The sequence below is a fragment of the Prunus persica genome, chromosome G1 (genome assembly GCF_000346465.2).
Source record: "Prunus persica cultivar Lovell chromosome G1, Prunus_persica_NCBIv2, whole genome shotgun sequence".
NCBI classification, from domain to species: Eukaryota; Viridiplantae; Streptophyta; class Magnoliopsida; order Rosales; family Rosaceae; genus Prunus; species Prunus persica.
Window position 1 is genome coordinate 31,513,414 of NC_034009.1, and position 19,855 is coordinate 31,533,268.

General features: G+C 37.4%; 4 protein-coding genes across 5 annotated transcripts; 2 read left to right on the top strand and 2 right to left on the bottom strand.

Moving 5' to 3' along the window:
• Positions 2,069-2,656, top strand: LOC18791809. Its single transcript, XM_007226050.2, has one exon. The coding sequence runs from the start codon at positions 2,327-2,329 to the stop codon at positions 2,558-2,560; it is 234 nt and encodes a 77-aa protein (XP_007226112.1). The 5' UTR covers positions 2,069-2,326; the 3' UTR covers positions 2,561-2,656.
• On the bottom strand, positions 3,044-6,762 carry LOC18792461 (histone-lysine N-methyltransferase setd3). 2 transcript variants are annotated; one of them, XM_007222739.2, is made up of 5 exons: positions 6,154-6,762; positions 5,575-5,741; positions 4,585-4,884; positions 4,226-4,489; positions 3,044-3,637 (listed from the first exon to the last, which is right to left on the bottom strand). In XM_007222739.2, the coding sequence occupies exons 1-5, from the start codon at positions 6,488-6,490 to the stop codon at positions 3,260-3,262; spliced, it is 1,446 nt and encodes a 481-aa protein (XP_007222801.1). In that variant the 5' UTR covers positions 6,491-6,762; the 3' UTR covers positions 3,044-3,259. The 2 variants fall into 2 exon arrangements, with proteins under 2 accessions (XP_007222801.1, XP_020410017.1); XM_020554428.1 differs by having other exon boundaries at positions 5,575-5,751; positions 6,154-6,291.
• Positions 9,035-12,010, top strand: LOC109947215 (zinc finger MYM-type protein 1-like). Its single transcript, XM_020557067.1, has 2 exons — positions 9,035-10,900; positions 11,522-12,010. Exons 1-2 carry the CDS (start codon positions 9,035-9,037, stop codon positions 12,008-12,010), a joined length of 2,355 nt encoding a protein of 784 aa, XP_020412656.1.
• LOC18789277 (probable calcium-binding protein CML25) lies at positions 17,568-18,873 on the bottom strand. Its single transcript, XM_007223466.2, has one exon. The coding sequence runs from the start codon at positions 18,368-18,370 to the stop codon at positions 17,810-17,812; it is 561 nt and encodes a 186-aa protein (XP_007223528.1). The 5' UTR covers positions 18,371-18,873; the 3' UTR covers positions 17,568-17,809.

Here is a 19,855-nt window from a genome sequence, read left to right on the forward strand (position 1 = left end):
AAAAAACTCTGCCAATTTTCTTCCTTCTCATTTCTCTCGATATAAACCCGGCTTTTTTTTTAAATTAATGTAGTCCCTTATTTTATCTTTCTTTTTAATGTGAAATAAATTTTTTTTCTTTTAATTTTAATTTTGATTTTAATTTTAGTTTTTGTATTTGTAGATATAGATGCGTTTGAGGGTAAGGCTTATTACTTCTCCCCTCACTATGTAATTTTTTTTTTATCTTTATTAATGAAATTTACTATTTTCGTCAAGTTTATTATATAAATTTTGCCCAATCAACTTTCGAATCATGGAACCGCAGCTGCATATGCTGGGTAGACAATAATTGATGAGTTTAAGCCGACCAAAGAAAAGGAGTTTTTATTAAAAAAAGAAAAAGAAAAAGGAATCACATTATAAAAAAAGAATAAGAAAAAAGATATCAAGTAGGTTGCTTAAACTCTTCAAACACCAGGAGCAGAAGAAGGTGTAGATATGGGCATGAAGCATATGCTGAAGCTTGCCACGTTGCAAATACGAATGCGGGCATTTCCACGAGCCTACAGACACAAAAGTAACGTAGGCATATCGACCAAAAAAAGAGAGTCACGTAGGCACATATACAACCTCCTCAACCGTATAACCTAACGCGTTACGTATTCTTTTACCCACTTCATAAAAGTTTTCACCCCATAGTTGGTTAATATTTCGACAGTGCCCTCGCATTAGTCCTCCCTGGACTCCTCTTTCGTCTACATAGAAGATCACGATCCACGTTGTCGATTGCAAAGTAGGAGACGCAGTCCTTTGTCTACGACTTTCGACGTAATACTCAACTTTCATTTCATGCTTATCATAAAAAAGATTGCATGCTTATCATATTTATTATGTATTTCACGCATCTTAATTGCTCATGCAAGTCTCTTAATGGGTAAATTCATACAATATCAGGCAATTTCGCATAAAAAATAAACAAGCGAATCTCTCATGAATTCGTAAGAGATATCTTTCCAATAGTTTTTGTGATACATATTTCACATATATTTGACTAAAAAAGTAATTAAGTTTCCTTAATAAGTTAATCTTCGTGCACTTAATTTGGACCATGTCTATTAAGAAAAACTTAGTTGCAACAAGGATAGCAAAACGTTGCTACTCCCAACCAATAATGCTACATTACACGTGTGTCAAAACATTATTGGTCAGGATAACAAAATAGTAATTTTCTCGTTTTATAGACCTCCCTTAAAGTCAAGTGAAGCCATCTTTGGAAATTCCTTTTTTTCTTTTCATAAGGACAAAGGGTTAAACATATTCGTCATTTTCTTCTAGTTCACAAGAATCATCCATTTGCCCTAATTTCACAATCATCAAAAAGAAACTTTATGATCACCCCATTCTCCAGAAAAAAGAAATGTATAACTTGGCCTCACCCCATTCTCCAGAAAAAAGAAATGTATAACTTGGCCACTAAGTTTCTAGTGTCTATCCAATCCAATCAAGCCAAGTCCAAGGTAAAATTTTCATACATATTCATCCTTTCTTTTGCTGGCAAAAATTTCATTGGATTTTAGCCAATCTTAGAATTCTTGAGACGGGAAAGGAAAACAAATCCAAGGCAAATAAAGTTATATGCATTAATTACCTTGATTTGGTACATGTTTATACCTAAATTAAAAGCAAATCCAGTCAAATGAAGAAATCCTTGAAACAAGTGTGGAAAGGCCGGTCGCTTGCCCAGGCACCCAACCACCTATACCCTCTCTCTCTCTCTCTCTCTCTCTCTCTCTCTCTCTCTCTCTCTCTCTCTGTGGGACTTGCCATTGTTCTTTGACCAAAGATGACCCAAATTGTAAGTGTCTGCATTATAAGACCATTAATCAAATTAGTCATGACGATGCCTACCCTCCAATAGTTGCCAAAGAAAATTAGGGGGTCATTTGACCCACTCCACCAATAAGAAGAGAAATAAATAAAAAGGGTCGAGTGTGCCCAACCACCATGGTCAATATGGTAATGTTGATCCAAGTTTAAAAGGGGTACGTTTGGGAGAGCCGTCTTAAAATTGATTCATACGAAGAAAGTCAATTACTGTTAATAGTGCCCTTGAGCCGCAGCACCTTCCTTTCTGCAAATACCTTCCTTTTTCACTGCTCATGAAGAAATCGTGTCTTTTTCGTTTCTCTCCGTATTTAAAGTATTCAATACATTCGTAACTCTTCAAGAAAACAGATACACAAGGCCTAAGGTGTGATCAATTTCTTGACGCCCTAAGCAACCAAAAAACAGAAAAGAGCTTGTGTTGTGCGAGCCTTCTTGTGAAGCTAATTTGGCCAGAGATATGGAGCACAACAACATCAACACAGACGAAAACAACAGCAACAACAGGAACATGGATGAAGAGGGCAGCTACATGGGTGTTCCAATTCACAGCCAAGTGATGAAGATCAAGCAAGAGTTTGAGAAAATCAAGCACCCGTCTCTGGAGCAGCCTGCAGAGCTGCGACTGAGACGAGTCCTTCTCCGCCAGATTACTCGCCAGCGTTCGCGTTCTCCGCTGGGATTGGCTGCATAGGGAGGGAGGGATAGGGGTTGCCCTGCCTCAGCTTGCATGGTTATGGTGGCGACGCTTTAGAGATTAACTTTTTTGCTTTTTGTTGTTTTTTTTATATTACTGTTTTTCTTGCTTTCTGGTTTCTACCACAGCAACCATGAGAGTTTTGGTTTTTTGGGGTTTTACTAGTTTAGTTGTACAGGTAGGAGTTGGTGGGAATCTCAAAGGCATAGCGAAACTTAACGTTTCTTGGTTAATTTCTATGATTAGATTCCTGTAAGTTTTGCAGCTATGATCTCATACATCATATTTTCGTTCTACCACTAGACTTTCCTTCTTTATCTATGTGTTTGTCATGCGCATGCACATGAACAACAACCACCACACATAGAACCTAATCACATTTTGAGGATTAATCTCTGTCCTTTGTTTTTCTCATAAGATCTTGCGGAATTTTCGAAATGTTCACCAACCCTGTAATGTTTATCGAGTTTTAAAGCTGTGACTATTAATACTAGAAAACCCAGTATATTCAAACTTCTATAAAGATAATACCCAAATTACTAAAGATCAGAAAGTAATTGCAAAACAAAGTAGCAGAAAAGAACGAAGGCAACAAACATGTATAAGAGACAGTTGTGTGCTCTTTGATAAAATAAAAAAAATACAGTTGCGTGTGCAGACATGCCACCTTTAGGATGATCCCTCTACCACAACAATTTAGCCTTGAGCAGTGGCTGTTTCTTTTGATGCTAGTAATTTCACCCTCCTTGTCAGATCTCTCATCACATCTATAATGACAGATTTCTTCTCAATTCGGAACTGGATAGCCAACTGAGTAGAATCTGAAACACCCTTTTGCAACAGGGACTCATCCTCCATGATTTTGGTTGGGAAGTGTCCCAGTGCAATCACACATAATGCAATAATGGTGCGAAAAGCAGCTAACTCATTTGCTATACCAATGGGAGCTTCAACTGAAATAGATTTAAGTTTATCTAAATCAAGCTTCTGAACTGTTTCCATGTCACTGGCAAGAACAACTCTTAAGGCTGCCAACAAGCGCCCCTCCACCAACTCCGAACCCCCTAAGCATACCTATTAGGCAAAACAAGAGAAGAAAGGTTAAATACCCAATTTGTGTACCAGAAAGTCTAAAGAATGAAGTCTTTCATAAATTTAGTACAACTAACATGATCAATCTGATAGCAAGTTTAGATCTCTAACTATGCTAATGGCCAACAAAAAGTTTGAAAGGTAAGTACTAGGGACCAGATAGTAAAAGAGTGATTCACTTGCATTCTTCTAACTTCCTCAGAGCTAAACGCCACAAAATTTCTGCGGGTGATTTTGTTCTAGAAATTGAGACAGAAAAACGAAAAATTGTGAAACATCCAGCACAATTCATAACAGCCGACAACCTTTACATAAATCTGCAGATTATTTGTAAAGCATTTACAGCAAACAGATAATATCCATGCAATATATTTCAAGCCACCAAAAGCCAATAAGCCATTTCCATCTAACCACCCAAATACAGCATACAAGGACCAGAGTTTTTCTTCAAACTAAAACTGAGAAATTATATGAATAAAGTTTGCTCTAACCCATGGTGAACATTCATTGATCGAAATCAAATCATAAAGCAGGATAACAGTAACAATATGTTTTCAGGAAAGTAGAAACCTTAAGAAGAGGAGCTTCCCCATCTAACTTTAGCTGGCATAAAATTTCTTTCTGCCATGGAGATGGTGCAGAGAAGTTGGGTGATGATACTCCAGCAGCCATACTTGCAGCATCCAGAAGCGCTCCATCATATTTCAGCTCAATACAATCATAGGGGTTTGATGGTATCACAAATCCATAATCCAGCAGGAAAAGGTCATTATTTAAACACCCATAGTTAAGTACTAAACAATCGTTCTGTTTGATCCCTGTTTCTGCCACAACCTGGAATGAGAGAGAATCTTGATGAGTAAAGAAACCTGCAATCCCTGTTGGAGAATTTCAGAATGAAATTAAAGAAACAAAAAGGCAAATAAAACCTTTACTAGCATCGTCACGTCCCTGTCATCTTGGTCCTGAAGTATTATGGCATTTGGCTTGAAACTATGGTTGCACATGTCGATGAGAGGAAGCATCATCGGGACATCATTGTTGATCTCACCTGAAAGCTTTTTACCATACAAACGGAATGCCCGAGACGAAACTGCTGACATTGCCCATCCAAGGGAGGATGCATCTACAGCTTGGCCACCAAAAGGGTGATCATTTGGTTTCAAATTTTCCAGAGCACATTTGACTTCTTGTTCAAAATCAAGAAGAAATCTGCATCTCTTGTTCACCTGCAACGGGGAATCATTAAACCTTCAAAGCTTGCTGTGGAAATCAAGTGGTCGTCAAGATAAGAATCTTAACAAAACTATATTACAAGGCCTTCAAATCAAGCTATTGAACGTGACATGCCTCCATGGGTCAGATTTTGTCTAACTCCCAAATTTAGGATTAAGGAGACTGATTGAAGTGTGTTATTCTGTTCTTTAATGTCCTAAAGTAAAAACAAAATGTATGTGGGACAAAGCATACCCAATAGCAAATAAGGCAACCTAGAGGCTAACATATGGTAAACTAGAGGACATGTCCATCTCTTGGTTAGGGATCTCACTGAAAGTTCTCTGACAAATAAAACACAGATTGTTTCTTCTAGTCTGCTCAAGGGACATTGATAGGCAGGTACATTGCATGGAGGTCCAGCAATCCTCCCAATTATTGAACACAATTTACAAAAATGTCCAAGTCAGGATTCAGCCAACCCACTCCGAGCCAATGTCCAACCATTGACATAACCCACAATTTTCTGAGATATCAGAATAGCTATCCTACATTTTAAATACAACACAAACTAGAGAGGGAAGGACTAGGGAGGGTGGTCTTATACGTTCCCGACATATTTTTCTTTGCAGGTCTTATATGGTTTGATAGACAAGACCTTAGCTTGGCAGAAACATTGACATTTATGTGGTCAAATAAGGTACCTGGTAAAGAAGTGGAGCATACTGCAAATTCTTTATGTCCTCGCCAGGGAAGAAGATGGGTATATTGAATGTTTCAGGGAGGCTGCTGATGTATGGCCACCAGAAGGATCCAGTTTTTGCTCTTTCTTGCAGAAGCTTCAAACCCAATTTCATTGCCCAAAGTTCCTCTGCCAAATGCTTCCACAATGTTCGATTTACTCATATTCAAAACTCAGTACAGCCTAATGTACAAAACTTTTAAGTTACCAACCTATGCAGATTGCAGAGTAAAGTAAACCTAATGCTACAGTAAAGTAGTAGGGTCTTGACTGAGATAAACACAGAATGCCATGTGCTACACAAGTGACTTGAGAATTCCAAATACCATGGCAACGATACTTCAATTCCAACTTACTAGCATACATGTACATCAAAGTTCAAGCTTTACTGCTATTTTAAACCAAATGAGAGGTGCCACTTACAATTCTACAATTGAACACCACTAAAGTGAAAGCTAGCAAAATGCGAAATACCCACTAACCAATTACACCGAAATACGAGCATAAACCTAATAAAATGGGAAAGCCAAAGAACACTTACCAGGAACGTGGCGAGCCAAATTGACGATAACAGAGTCAAGCCCACCATCTCCACCCTCTGATTCAAGAGAGCCAAATCTCAACGGTACGTGCTCGGGAAGAACAATTAGTTCAGAACCTTTCGGGATTTCCTCTGAAGCCACAAGTCCAAGACCAAAGGAACTATCTTGAGCTATCTTCACGGCTTCGTGCACGAACCCTCCTTCCCTACGAACCCACTTGATCAGGTCAGGTGGGTATGGGGCCAATCGCCCAGGATAAGAGGTTGAGGTTGAGGCACCGCAAGTTAGAGGGCGGAAGGCGGTGAGCGAAGCCATTACCATCTTGGAAGCTGCCATGGTCGAGCAACTTCAGTCCTAGTGCTAAGAAAACTTGAGAGGATTTAAAATTTGAGCAGAATGGATTGATTTCCATGAAAAATTAGGGGAAAGTTCTCAGATTACCCAAAAAAGTAGGAAAATTAAATTATCGTTGTCGAATTTTGGAGGGGATAATTTCGGGATTTCAATTGCTTTGTAATTTCTCTTTCTATAGCTTTTTGAAGTCGAAAACGTACTCACTTGCCCTAACCTGCCCCGCCCCTGATGATATTTTAGTGGCTCATTTTTCAGATTGGCTTATGCTTGGAACTTGACCACAAGGGAACAATTGGGCTTAGAAAATCCTCTTGGTGTTACAAATTACAATGGTGTATTTGGGTTTGGGAACACTGAAATGAGGCCATGACGTCACCCCTCTCTCATTAGATGGTAGAAGGCAATGAGAGGCGCATCTCCCGTAGGACTTGCCTCGTTCATGCCAGTGGCCATGTGACATTTCCAGTCACAAAGAAAATTGATTATGGAAATAAAAAACTTTTTGTTATAAAAATAAAATAATCAGAGTATGAAAAGTATTATTGAATATTAGGAATAGAATTGTATTTGTTCTTATGATGTTTACACTGACAAAATTTATTCTCATATAGAACTCACCCTCTTTTGTTTTCTCTCATTCTTCCTTTATTCTCTTCCTTTCTTTCCTCTTTTCTCCTTTGGTGTATTTTGCTAAGCAATGTGAAGTCTATTTATAGGCAAATTAGATGGCTTACCCAACATCATCATTAAACTTTTTGAATATTATTTCCTTCTTTTCTTTATGTGGGCTCCACCATTTTCTTTACAACATTCCCCCTTGGAGACCACAATGTATGAAACATGCCTCGTTAAAAACCTTGCCAGTAAAACCCAGTGGGACAAAAAACTGGTCGAAGGAAAAAAGAGTACATAACCATGTGTAACATAAAATTATGTGTATATTGACATGCGTGCGGCACTGCCCCGTTCAAACTTTGCCAGAAAAAACTCAGTAGGATCAAAACCTGGACGAAGGAAAAAGAGTACAATGTGTGAAGGTCTTTATTGACAGTACGCTCCCCCTGATGCTTGGCAAAATATCTTTTAAGTCATACTGTTGATCATCTTTCTGAATGTCATAGTTGACACTACTTCTGTGAGTCAATCTTGTAATATTGTTGGATGCTCCCTCTGAAGAATATCTCTCATGATATCTTCATGATTATCTTTCTAGAGGGAAGATCTTTCGGACTGATTGAATGATGTAGCCATCAACAATGTAGTTGAGTAAGCAAATCTATTTCCAGTTAGCTATATCATAGAAATTTTCAAAGTCCGCGAATCAAACAAAACCTGAACTATTTGTAAGTTCACTTGAAAAGAATACGCCCATATATATTTTTTGGGGAGATAACATCAAATATGTCTCACATCATCCCAAAGTGGTGGTGATGGAGCTAAGCTCTATTTGAAAAATACAATGTTTGGTCCAGTATATACAGAGACGGACCCACAGTGGGGTCAATGGGGTCAAACGACCCCATGGACTCCATGGAAGCAAGGTAGAAGGTGGCTTTGAAATGGGGTATGACCCCATGAGAGAGGGGATTTGCAGACAAGAGGAAGAAGAAGATGAACAGGGCTCTGTTCTGTTTGAAAGAAACTGGCCAAAACGGCGTCGTTTTGGCCCAGCTTCTAATGTTTTTTTTAAAACAGACTGGCCAAAACGGCGTCGTTTTGGACAAAAACGAGCTGGCCAAAACGGCGTCGTTTTGGACCAACGAATTTTTTTAAAAAACCCGCTGGCCAAAACGCCGTCATTTTGGATCAGCGAATTTTTTTTTAAAAGACCTGGCCAAAACGACGTCGTTTTGGTCCAGATGTTATAAAAAAAAAAAAAACACAGATCAGTTTCCCTTCTTCTTCCTCCCTAATTTTCATTCCAAAACACCTATTTTCTAAACCCTAAAACCTAAATCCCCAATCTCCACCCCCCACAAACCTTTAACCCTCTTCCCCACCAAGCCTTGAAGCCCCAAATCCTCCATTGTCGCCGCTGCCAGCAGCTCCGCCACTTCCAAAAGCTTGCCTCCACTTCCATCACCTCACAATTCAAGGTAAATTCTAACTCTAAACCTAAATTACTTAAATTGAAATTGAATTTATGATTGTATTATATTGTTTAGATTTATTGGATGTTTCATTTATGAATTTTTTGTGGTTAATTGGTATAAATTTGGTGTTGTTTATATTTATTGGATGTTTCATTTATGAATTTGTTGTGGTTAATTGGTATAAATTTGGTGTTGTTTAGATTTATTGGATGTTTCATTTATGAATTTTTTGTGGTTAATTGGTATAAATTTAGTGTTGTTTAGATTTATTGGATGTTTCGTTTATGAATTTTTTGTGGTTAATTGGTATAAATTTGGTGTTGTTTTGATTTATTGGATGTTTCATTTATGAATTTTTTGTGGTTAATTGGTATAAATTTGGTGTTCTCTTGAATTGATTTTAGTTATTATTTTGATTAATTTATGTAGAATTATGGAAAGATTTTTTAAGAGAAAGTCATCATTGGGTAGTTCGGATAGTGTGGGAAGTTCAAGAACTTCAAGTTCAAGACAAAGTGAGTTAGATGAGGTTTTGGCTAATCTTCAGGCAGACCCGGGACTAAGAATTCGTATGATTGAGTATGATGCTAATATTAGAGATGAGGTTCGAAGAGCATATCTACAAAAAGGACCTTGTCAACCTAGAGGTCATTCTTTCCCACAAAGTAATATCTCAGGAATTAATCGACGCTTCATTCCCCAATGGTTTGATGAATTTGATTGGTTGGAGTATAGTGTATCTAAAGATGTTGCATTTTGTCTTTATTGCTATCTCTTTAAATGCAATTTTGAACAAGTGGGTAATGAAGCTTTCACTGGAGCAGGGTTTAAGAATTGGAAGAAAGGGAGAGAAAGAATGAAGGTGCATGTTGGACCGGTTGGTAGTGTTCATAATAAAGCTAGAGAAGCCGCTACAAATTCGATGAATCAAAATACACATATTGAAACAGCTGTGAGCAAACACTCTGAACAAGCTCGTATGGCATATCGAAGATGCTTAATCGCATCAATCAAGTGCACTAAGTTTCTATTGAGACAAGGTCTTTCTTTTCGTGGAAATGATGAAAGTGCCACTTCAAGCAATAGGGGAAATTACTTGGAGTTATTGCAATTCCTTGCAGACAATGATGAGAAAGTTAAAGAAGTTGTGTTGGAAAATGCTCCGGGGAATCTCAAGTTAGTAGCTCCAAAGATTCAAAAAGATATTGTGAATGCATGTGCCGGGGAAACACTTGATGTCATCATGAGTGGTTTAAAAGATAGATTCTTTTCTATATTGGTGGATGAAGCACGTGATATTTCTGGGAAAGAGCAAATGGCTATGGTGTTGCGTTATGTGGATGACAAAGGGCATGTAATTGAAAGGTTTGTGGGGGTTCAACATGTTACCGACACCACTTCAAGTACACTAAAGGATGACATTGACATATTCTTTTCTTCCAATGGTTTGAGCTTTTCCAAGTTACGAGGACAATGTTATGATGGAGCTAGCAATATGAGAGGTGAGTTGAATGGCCTTAAAACAAAGATTTTGAGAAAACAACCTTGTGCATACTATGTTCATTGCTTTGCTCATCAACTTCAACTAGCACTTGTTGCCGTAGCAAAGAAGAATATTGATATTGCCTCTTTCTTCACAACCACTAATAGTGTGGTTAACCATGTTGGAGCATCGTGTAAGCGGCGTGATGCACTTAGAGCACAACTCCAAGAAGAACTTGTGATAGCTTTTGAAAATGATTGTCTTATAACGGGGCGAGGTTTGCATCAAGAAACAAGTCTCAAACGTGCCGATGACACACGATGGAGCTCACATTACGGTACCATTATTAGCATCATTTCTATGTTTTCATCTATGATTCATGTGCTTCAAATGATTATTGATGATAATCCCAATGATAGTGCCGGTGAAGCAAATAAGATTCAAAGGGAAATGCTTACTTTTCAGTTTGTGTTTCACCTATTCTTAATGAAGGCTATATTGGGACTCACAAATGATGTGTCACAAGCATTGCAAAAGAAAGATCAAGAAATTGTGAATGCAATGGCTTTGGTGAAATCATGCAAGGAAAAACTACATTGGATGAGGAATAATGGGTTTGATGCATTGGTTGAAGAGGTGTCTTCATTTTGTGACAAACATCATATTGATGTTCCTACCATGGATGAGGCCTTCGTACTTCCAGGGAGGTCAAGGCGTAATGCTCCAATAAAGACAAATCGTCATCATTATCGTGTGGAGCTCTTTATTTATGTCATTGACGAGCAACTTACGGAGTTAGATGATTGTTTTAATGAGGTAATGTCACACCCCGGGATCGGCTCCGTCATAGCACGATATTGTCCGCTTGGGCCCCCCTCTCTGCCCTCACGGTTTTGTTTCTGGGAGCTCACGAGCAACTTCCCAGTGGGTCACCCATCCTGGGATTGCTCTGGCCCCCAACTCGCTTAACTTCGGAGTTCCTACGACTCCGAAGCCAGTGAGCTCCCAAAAGGCCTCGTGCTAGATGGATGCGGGTGTGCACATATAAGGTACATCACCCCCTATCCGTTGGTTGATGTGGGATCTTACAATCCACCCCCCTTAAGGGCCCGACGTCCTCGTCGGCACACTCGCACCACACGGCAGAGTGGCTCTGATACCAAATTGTCACACTCTGGGATCGGCTCCGCCGTAGCACGATATTGTCCGCTTTGGGCACCCCTCTCTGCCCTCACGGTTTTGTTTCTGGGAGCTCACGAGCAACTTCCCAGTGGGTCACCCATCCTGGGATTGCTCTGGCCCCCAACTCGCTTAACTTTGGAGTTCCTACGACTCCGAAGCCAGTGAGCTCCTAAAAGGCCTCGTGCTAGATGGATGCGGGTGTGCACATATAAGGTACATCACCCCCTATCCGTTGGTTGATGTGGGATCTTACAGGTAAATATTGAGTTGCTTATTTGTTTGGCATGTTTGAGTCCAAATGATTCATTTGTAGCTTTTGATAAACAAAAGTTACTTCGTCTTGCTCAATTTTATCCTCAAGACTTTTCGGATGAGGATCTTTTGGCACTTGATGATCAACTTGAGCTTTATATTCATTATGTGAGTTCGAGTAGTGATTTCTCTGACTTGCAAGGGATTGGTGATCTTGCAAAAAAAATGGTGGAGACAAGGATGCATCGAGCATTCAATTATGTGTATTTGCTTATTACATTGGCTCTAGTTTTACCGGTTGCTACTGCTTCAGTCGAGAGGGCATTCTCCGTCATGAATATTATCAAAGGTCCACTTCGGAATAAAATGGGAGATCAATGGTTGAGTGATAGCTTGCTTGTTTATGTTGAGAAGGATGTTTTTGATTGTATTGAAAATAAAGCTATAATACTATGTTTTCAAAATATGAAACCTCGTCGTGGCCAATTGTAATTTGTAATGTTGTTTTTTTACATGAATTATGAATGAATGTACTCTAGTTTTATTTTCAATGTTATTTTAATCTTTCAAAAAAAATTGAACTTTTACATTATGACCCCACGACACAAAATTCCTGGGTCCGTCCCTGAGTATATATATGGATGATCTATTAGTATAAGCAAGAATCTCGTTGGCATAATTCTCGATCTTCAGGCCGAGACAAATATTTCTTGAACTCTTCAGGAGTTTTAATCAATTATCAACTCTTCATGAGTTGTAATGTATTGCAACCATATCATAATTAATGTACTCACTGAGACAATTTATATATATTAATATTGAGTACAAAATTTGTGCTCCAGGCACATGTTCTTCAGAGACTTGTTTCATGCAATTACAATCCTTTCAGGAATTTTATTTAAGGTATTACACTTCATGACACATTATATAGCTTTATATCCAGATATTTGTTCTGTTTGTACATCTTTAGGGAATTGCTTCTGGCGATATGCTCCGTACATTTAATAACCCTTAAAGATAATATGTTGGTCTCCGTAAATGTGCAATAAGAAGGCACAATTGCATCTGTAAATATGGAGAACCTCAACATTCCTTGTTTCTACCATAAACATTATGTCATATAAATTAAGTATGTTCATATTTTATTCCGAGCACCCAAGTATAACTTTCAGGGTTAACATCTTTTGGGGTTCGTACTATGGGTTTGTTCCTTCACATTCATTCTCATCTGTAATGGAATTGTCTCTTTCCATTTTTGGCCAATGATATTGTCGATATTTAATTATAGAACGTGGTTCCAATCAACACAGCCCATTGATGATTTGAGTAGCTACTCTAAAATCAAAAATTGTCATTCATCAATTCGTGATCCCACCATTTTCATATGCATGCACATGCATCAATTATGAACATTTCTTTGTTTTTGGGTACCCAAGCCACTTCATGGGATTTTATTGTCTCTTTCCAGACAGACATCTCTTATAGTATGAATTATGTGAGAATGTGAATCTTAACCTCCAAATGGAGTGTTATTTTGCAGTGGGGCGTGGATAATCTCCATTCAGGGAGTTGGAATATTTAGAACTCATTTATCTGTCATCTTGTAGACATGCCATAGATTAATACACACATGTCAATGCCCTTTGGGACTTTAAACCATATAATTTGCTACGCATTAGGCGTGCACTGTATTAATATTGACATGTTAATGGATTGTCCTTCCAGGACTTTAATCCATATTATTTGCTACGCAACAGGAATGCATCATATTGATCACTGCTATACTCATGTTCTGTTCTTATGGGACTTTAATCTATGCAATGTATTATCAATATATTCAACTTGCAGTCTATGAAATTTGCATTAATAATTCATGAATACATATCAGAATGATACAAGTCATTCTTCTGGAATGGTCATAATACAAGTCGTTCTTCTGGAACAATTTATAATGCAAGTCATTCTTCTAGAATGGTCCTTTGTATGGCGTTCTTCTGGAATGGTCTTATCTCCTCATTTGGTTACCTTTAAGGATGTCGCACAAAAAAATAAGAGCATAAGTACGAAATAACACAAGTATTGCTTATATCATTAGGTGGGAGAAACTTTGCTCAAATATCATTCAAGCTCGTATCGGCTTAGCAAATACAATGTAATGCTTGATGATCTAGTTATATTTTGCAAGAGAAAAAATCACAATTCTTCTGTCTCTATCAACAACAAAAAAACCCTCATTGTTAGGCTCACTACATAAATTTGTTCTTCAGATGTTCGTTCTAAAGAAACAAAATCTCTTATGAATAGAGTTGTAAAAAGAAAGAAAAGATACAAAGAATTGTGATATTGATTGCAATGTAGGTAAGAAATCAGGGAAGGAAATTAGTGAGGTAACAGACAACAAACTCTTATTTCTCCTAGCTTAGAAGAACTTCAGGAGATTAGAGCATATGGTCGTCCTTACAGTTTCCTGGTCTAGCTGAAACGTGATCAGGGATAGTCTCGCTTCCTGTATGGATGATTAGAGATAGTCTCGCTTCTCAAGCATATTGAGCGCTCACTAATAGGAAAAAAAGTGGATATTGCATCACTAGATATGGAGAAAGCTGGAGAAAACTTGAGAAATTGGATGTATTATGCAAAGAAAATTTCATTAGTAACATATTTATACACAAATTAGATGAACAGTTTGATCCGGTGAATCTCAAATTAACTACAGAAAATTGTGAGATGCTCGAGATACTTTTGAAAAAGTAACTCCGTGAAATCCGCAAAGCAAGATCGGCTTTGAAGAAAATAATCTTTGAAACCCTTAAAGTGCCGACAAACATTAATGGAGGCCGCGTGAATTTTTGGAATCTGAAAAAAGAAAAAGAGAATATGGGGATCCGAGAAAATATTGGGATCCTAGAAATGGTGCCACATTTCCGTCTATAGATATTGCCTCTGCAAGGCCTGATCTGCATTTCAATTCAACTTCCTTCCTTTTTCTGAAAATTTTATAAGACTTTTCTCAAAACCATCTCAAAATGGCTTCCTCTTCTTCTGGCCTAAATCATTTCGATTTAAATGTTGCTCCCAAAACAACCTGTGACGCCAAAGTCTGGAGTCCATTCTTTGTATCCCAAAATCGTCATCTTATGGTTAATGATTATGTGATGATGAATTATACAGTTGCTGTCATAGTAGCTAGGAATTTCCTTCCTCTTATGGATGAAATACTACTAACATGAAGGTCTAACGAAGAGACTATTGATGACTCAATGGCTTTTAGCATTCAGAGTGCTGCTTCTGTTTCTAACATGACTGATCATTTGCGTGCCAGAGCAAACGAGATTCGGGAGCTAAACACTGAAAATTCGTCTCTTCAGAGAATGCTTCATGAGTCTTAACAAGAGGTTGAGAAACTTAAAGAGGAACATAAGGCCTTGTTGAAACTGGTGAGTTCATACTCCATTAATACGCGGACAAGTCTTAACATGCTGCAGATTTCTAATGAAAAGATTCCGGGAGACCATGAGAGGCTTATGGCTAAGCTTAAGAAGCGTCGTCCTCTTCCTTCATAGGCTTCCAGAACATAATGGAATTTTATAGATTTTATAGAGCCTGCTCATTCCTTGCAGGTGAAAAGAATCTATATGTTGTATGCTCCTTTCCTGTTATAATAATTGGGTGAATTCTTAAACTTGCATCTGTGGTTTTTACGTCTTTTGAAAATGAAGATTTGGAACCTTATGCCTTATAGGTTCAAATAACCACATCAAATCTCTCAAATTACATATTTCAATGCATGTGAGTCCGGAACTTCTGGCTCAGGTTAAACACGACTTGAAAATTTATTTGCCTTTTTCAAATGGTCATGAAATATAAATTGAGTAAAAGTCATGATAATATTGCAATATAGTAGTGAAGAGCATTAACTACTATATTACAAAAACTTCAGTTTCGGGATCTCTTGTATATTTGGATCTATGGGCTTTCGGCCCAGATCATATAATATAACAAAATATGTGGGGAGCCTCAATTCATCCTTTGAGGTTTATCTTGATATTATCAATTTCACAGTATATTCTTAACAACCGGAATTCATAAAATATATTTGTTCATTGAGGTGTCAATTATAACATAATCGAACTTTATTAAATTCATCATTTTCTTATGCCAACGAAATATGTGGTGTACCACAATTTGCAATAATACCTCAATTGTCCATTTAACTATTGGAACTTCAAGTTTTCAATATTGTCAGATTTTAAACTTCATGTCAAAATCGCATATTTTAATGGTATGTACATTTTTATAATTTCCTGTACATATTTCAGGACTTCATGCCTTTACATAATTGTCCATGTTTTGAGAAGCTTATGGCTTCTCATTTAATTGATCATCCATGAGTTTAAGGAATTGCATAATGACAGTTTACCCAAAATGATTAATATTTATGTATACATCATCACTATTCATGTATACGATACTATTCATCAGGTCATGAATACGTGTCTATTCATGCATACAGTACATTTGCTAATACAATTACTATTCATTTATACGGCACTATTAACCAATATGGTACTATTACATTATTAAGGAACTTCATGTCCTTATTTACATGTTAAGGATCAAGGAGTCTGATCTCTTATTTACAAATATAGTACGGGAGAGATTGACAGCTCTCATATCATTATCATCATCAATGATCTTTAGGTCTTGATGTAGTTGTATGATGAGGATCAAGGAACTTCTAGTCCTGATTTCTATATGCTGTGAAACTCATCATATCACACAATTAATTCATAAAATAAATTGCTTGTAAATAAATTGTTGGTATGGACGATAATCCCACACCATACTTTAAATAAATGTAAATGTGCGGTAAAATAAATTCATAAATTAAATTGCTTTATGTATGGATGTTAATCCCGCACCATACTTTAAATAATAAAGTAAATGTGTGATAAAGTAAACGTGCTGGTGTAGGCACTAATTCTACTCCATACTTTTAAATAAAAAGTAAAGGTAGTTGTGTGGACGATAAATCCGTGCCACACTTTAAAGTAAATGCTAAAGGCATTTGTGTGGATGATAAATATGTGCCACACTTTTTAATCAATACTGCCGTATGTGTAATTAACCTACACCATACAGTAAATAATGTAAATGTAGGGATAAAACCACCACCTAATATATATGAAGTATATAACATATTATATATTGTGGACAATATAACTGCTTCACTATTCAAGATATAATAAGATGGGTTTTAAGATCACACCATCATTTTTATTACAATAAATGTGTTACAACGCGATGGGCAATGAAAATTACACCACCATAAAATAACATGATTAGATATAAAACCGCACCATTCCAAATTACAGTACGAAAAAATAAATTAAATAAACATGGATGAAGCAACATAAAAATTGTGAGAATATAAAAAAAAGAGTTTGCATGTCGTTGTAGTAGTAAAGTGAGAGGAGACAAAGAAATAACCACATAGTGTTGAGCTGGAAAAATTTAGCAGTAAAGAGGTGAGACTATCATACTGATAACGTGTTATAAAGAAGAGAGACTCACTCTCTTTTATTTCCTCTCATTCTTCCTTTCTTCTTTTCCTTTTTTTCCTCAGTTTCCCTTTGGTTTGGTGTATTTTGGCTTACCCAACATCATTATTAAGCTTTTTAAATATTATTTCCTTCTTTTCTTTACGTGGACTCCACCATTTTCTTTACAACACTTTGTTCTTTCTTTTCTTCTCGCCCGTTGTTGGCTCACTCACATGTTACTAGACCCAAAAAAGAAAAACTCACATCACATGTTACATTATTTTCAAATCCATTCACTCTTCTGTCAAGCACATGAGCACATTTTGAGGACAATCTGTTTTAGAAAGAAAGAAGTTTTTGTTCTCCGTCTAATAAATCGGCATTCCATCAATGGCCACTGGCCCCAGTAGCATTGAGCTAGCTAGTTTCCAGTGGCAACACAAGAGATCAAGAAAAGAAAACACGCCATTTAAATATATAAAATATAACCCAGTGAACAGACTATATCAACAGATCAAATTCAAGTCCATTAATGAAAATTAGAAAGTAGTATTAACATTTGAATATGGATTAGATCGGAATTATTATACAAGGATGAAGGATGAAAATGTCAACATGATCATGAAATACTTTACTCAAAAAAATCCTTCAACTAATGAGATCACAGATGCCTTAAACTAATGAGATGAATGAATCAACAAAAAAAGAAAAGAAAGTGGAATTGAATTAATATTCGGGCTGACGTTGATCAAACTGCAGCAGAATCATTATAACGCGAGCCCATCATCATCATGACCTTAAACTCCTCAAAATTGATCATACCGTCGCCATCGCTGTCGACCGCACTGATCATCTTCTTGCACTCAGCGATCGAACACTCGTCCCCCAAGCTCCTCAGCACTTTATACAATTCCTCGGCCGAAATCGACCCATTCCCATCAATGTCGTAGACCGAGAAAGCGTCTTTCAGATTCTCCAGCGCCTCGGCCTGGTCGACCCCGTTGGTGTTGAGCTCGACGAACTCTTTGAAGTCGATGAAGCCATCGCCGTCGGAATCGACCTCTAAGATCATGTGGCTGAGCTCCTCTTCGTTGGCCGGCTGGCCCAGGCTGCTCATGATGGCTCCGAGCTCGGAAGACGAGATCTTGCCGTCGCCATTGACGTCGAATTTCTTGAAGACCTGGTCGAGTTCGGCGATCTGAGCGCGCGAGCTGAAGGATGGGGATCGCGAGGGTGTGGTCGTGAGTGGGAGGGCTGTGGCTGATGGAATGGATTTCTTCTTCCGGGAGAAGAGGGATTTGAAACCCATCTGGATTTGAATTGAAACGACTCTGAGAGAGAGAAAAGGTGAAATGAAAGACGAATTGAAGAAGAAGATAGTCAAATGTGAGATTCAGATTTCTAGGGTTGTGTTAAATTTGAACAGGGGGATTTTTGTTGCTTCTTTGTTGTTTGGAGATTCAGGGAATGGGATTGGGATTGGGATGTTGGTTGCAGGTTATTTTATAAGGATGTGAGAATGAGTAAATGAGAGAGAGAGAGTTTGGTTAGGGATTGGGAAATGGGGGAATTGGGGATTGGGTGAATAACTGAATGCGGAAAACGAAAACAGAATCCAACTGAATCTTAACGCCTATTTCTCTGTCAATGGCTCATCAATAACTCAGATGAATGTGGTGTGGTGGTTGTCGCTAATTTTGGGAGGAGAGAGAGAAGATTGCGCGTCAATTGATGAGTTACAGTCAGTTACACTGCATACACACCAACTCAATGACTCGGTGGATGCCAACGGTAACAATGGATCCCACGCGTCACCGACTCAACCAACTATATTTGAGAATGAGTAAATGGCACTAATTAAACAAAAATCACGTCAAACTAACTTTTTAGCGTGACTTTTTGAGAATTAAGGGTTAGCTTAGCCGCATAATGTATGTATTTATAGCCTAGGGTTGTTTTATGTGGGGGTCCGAGCAATAAGAGGTAAGAATTGTAAATCCATATCGATATTGGATACGGTAAGATTATTTTCTTGACATGTTTTATCCTTATCCTTGTAGGTTATTGAGTTAATCGAGCCTGATGCTGATTTAAGGAACCTGATGTTGAATGTATATAACAGAAAAAGATTTGCATCATTTCTTTGATTTCTTTTCATCTTTATTATTTTGTATATGGAACTAAAGATAAATATTTTTTCGAATAATACTACTCTTATTACATTTGTATATTGTATTCACATACCACCTCATGTGGCAGTAGACAATCATATCAATTAAAAAGTGTCAATAAATCATAAAAGAAAAGAAAATGTTAAATTAATTTTAATTGATGTGTTTGTTCACCTCATCTACCATATAAAATAATATTGAAAATAAAGTATATAAATATGATAATAGTAATATTATTCTATTTTTCCTTCTCATAATATTATCATGAAAAATGTACTCTCTCAAATTCTCAAATATTAAACTGAATGGGCAAATTTAACTACCATGATAAACATATTCATGCTTTGCCAATTAGAGATTACCATTTCATACCAAATGATGCAACGTGTTACATTTACAATACGTTAATGATGAGTGAGTATGATGTAATGCCAAATGCTAGGAGCAAAATTGCAGTCCTGAAATTGACTTGAAATTGGAGGCGAATCTTAAGGCCGCAACAGTCAAACACCTCCCTCCCTTATGCTCCAGAATAATACTGTTTTGTTATTTTTAATCAATAATAGAATTATGTTTGAAAAATTTATCTAACGTGTCATTGAGTTATTAGATTTTCTCCGCTG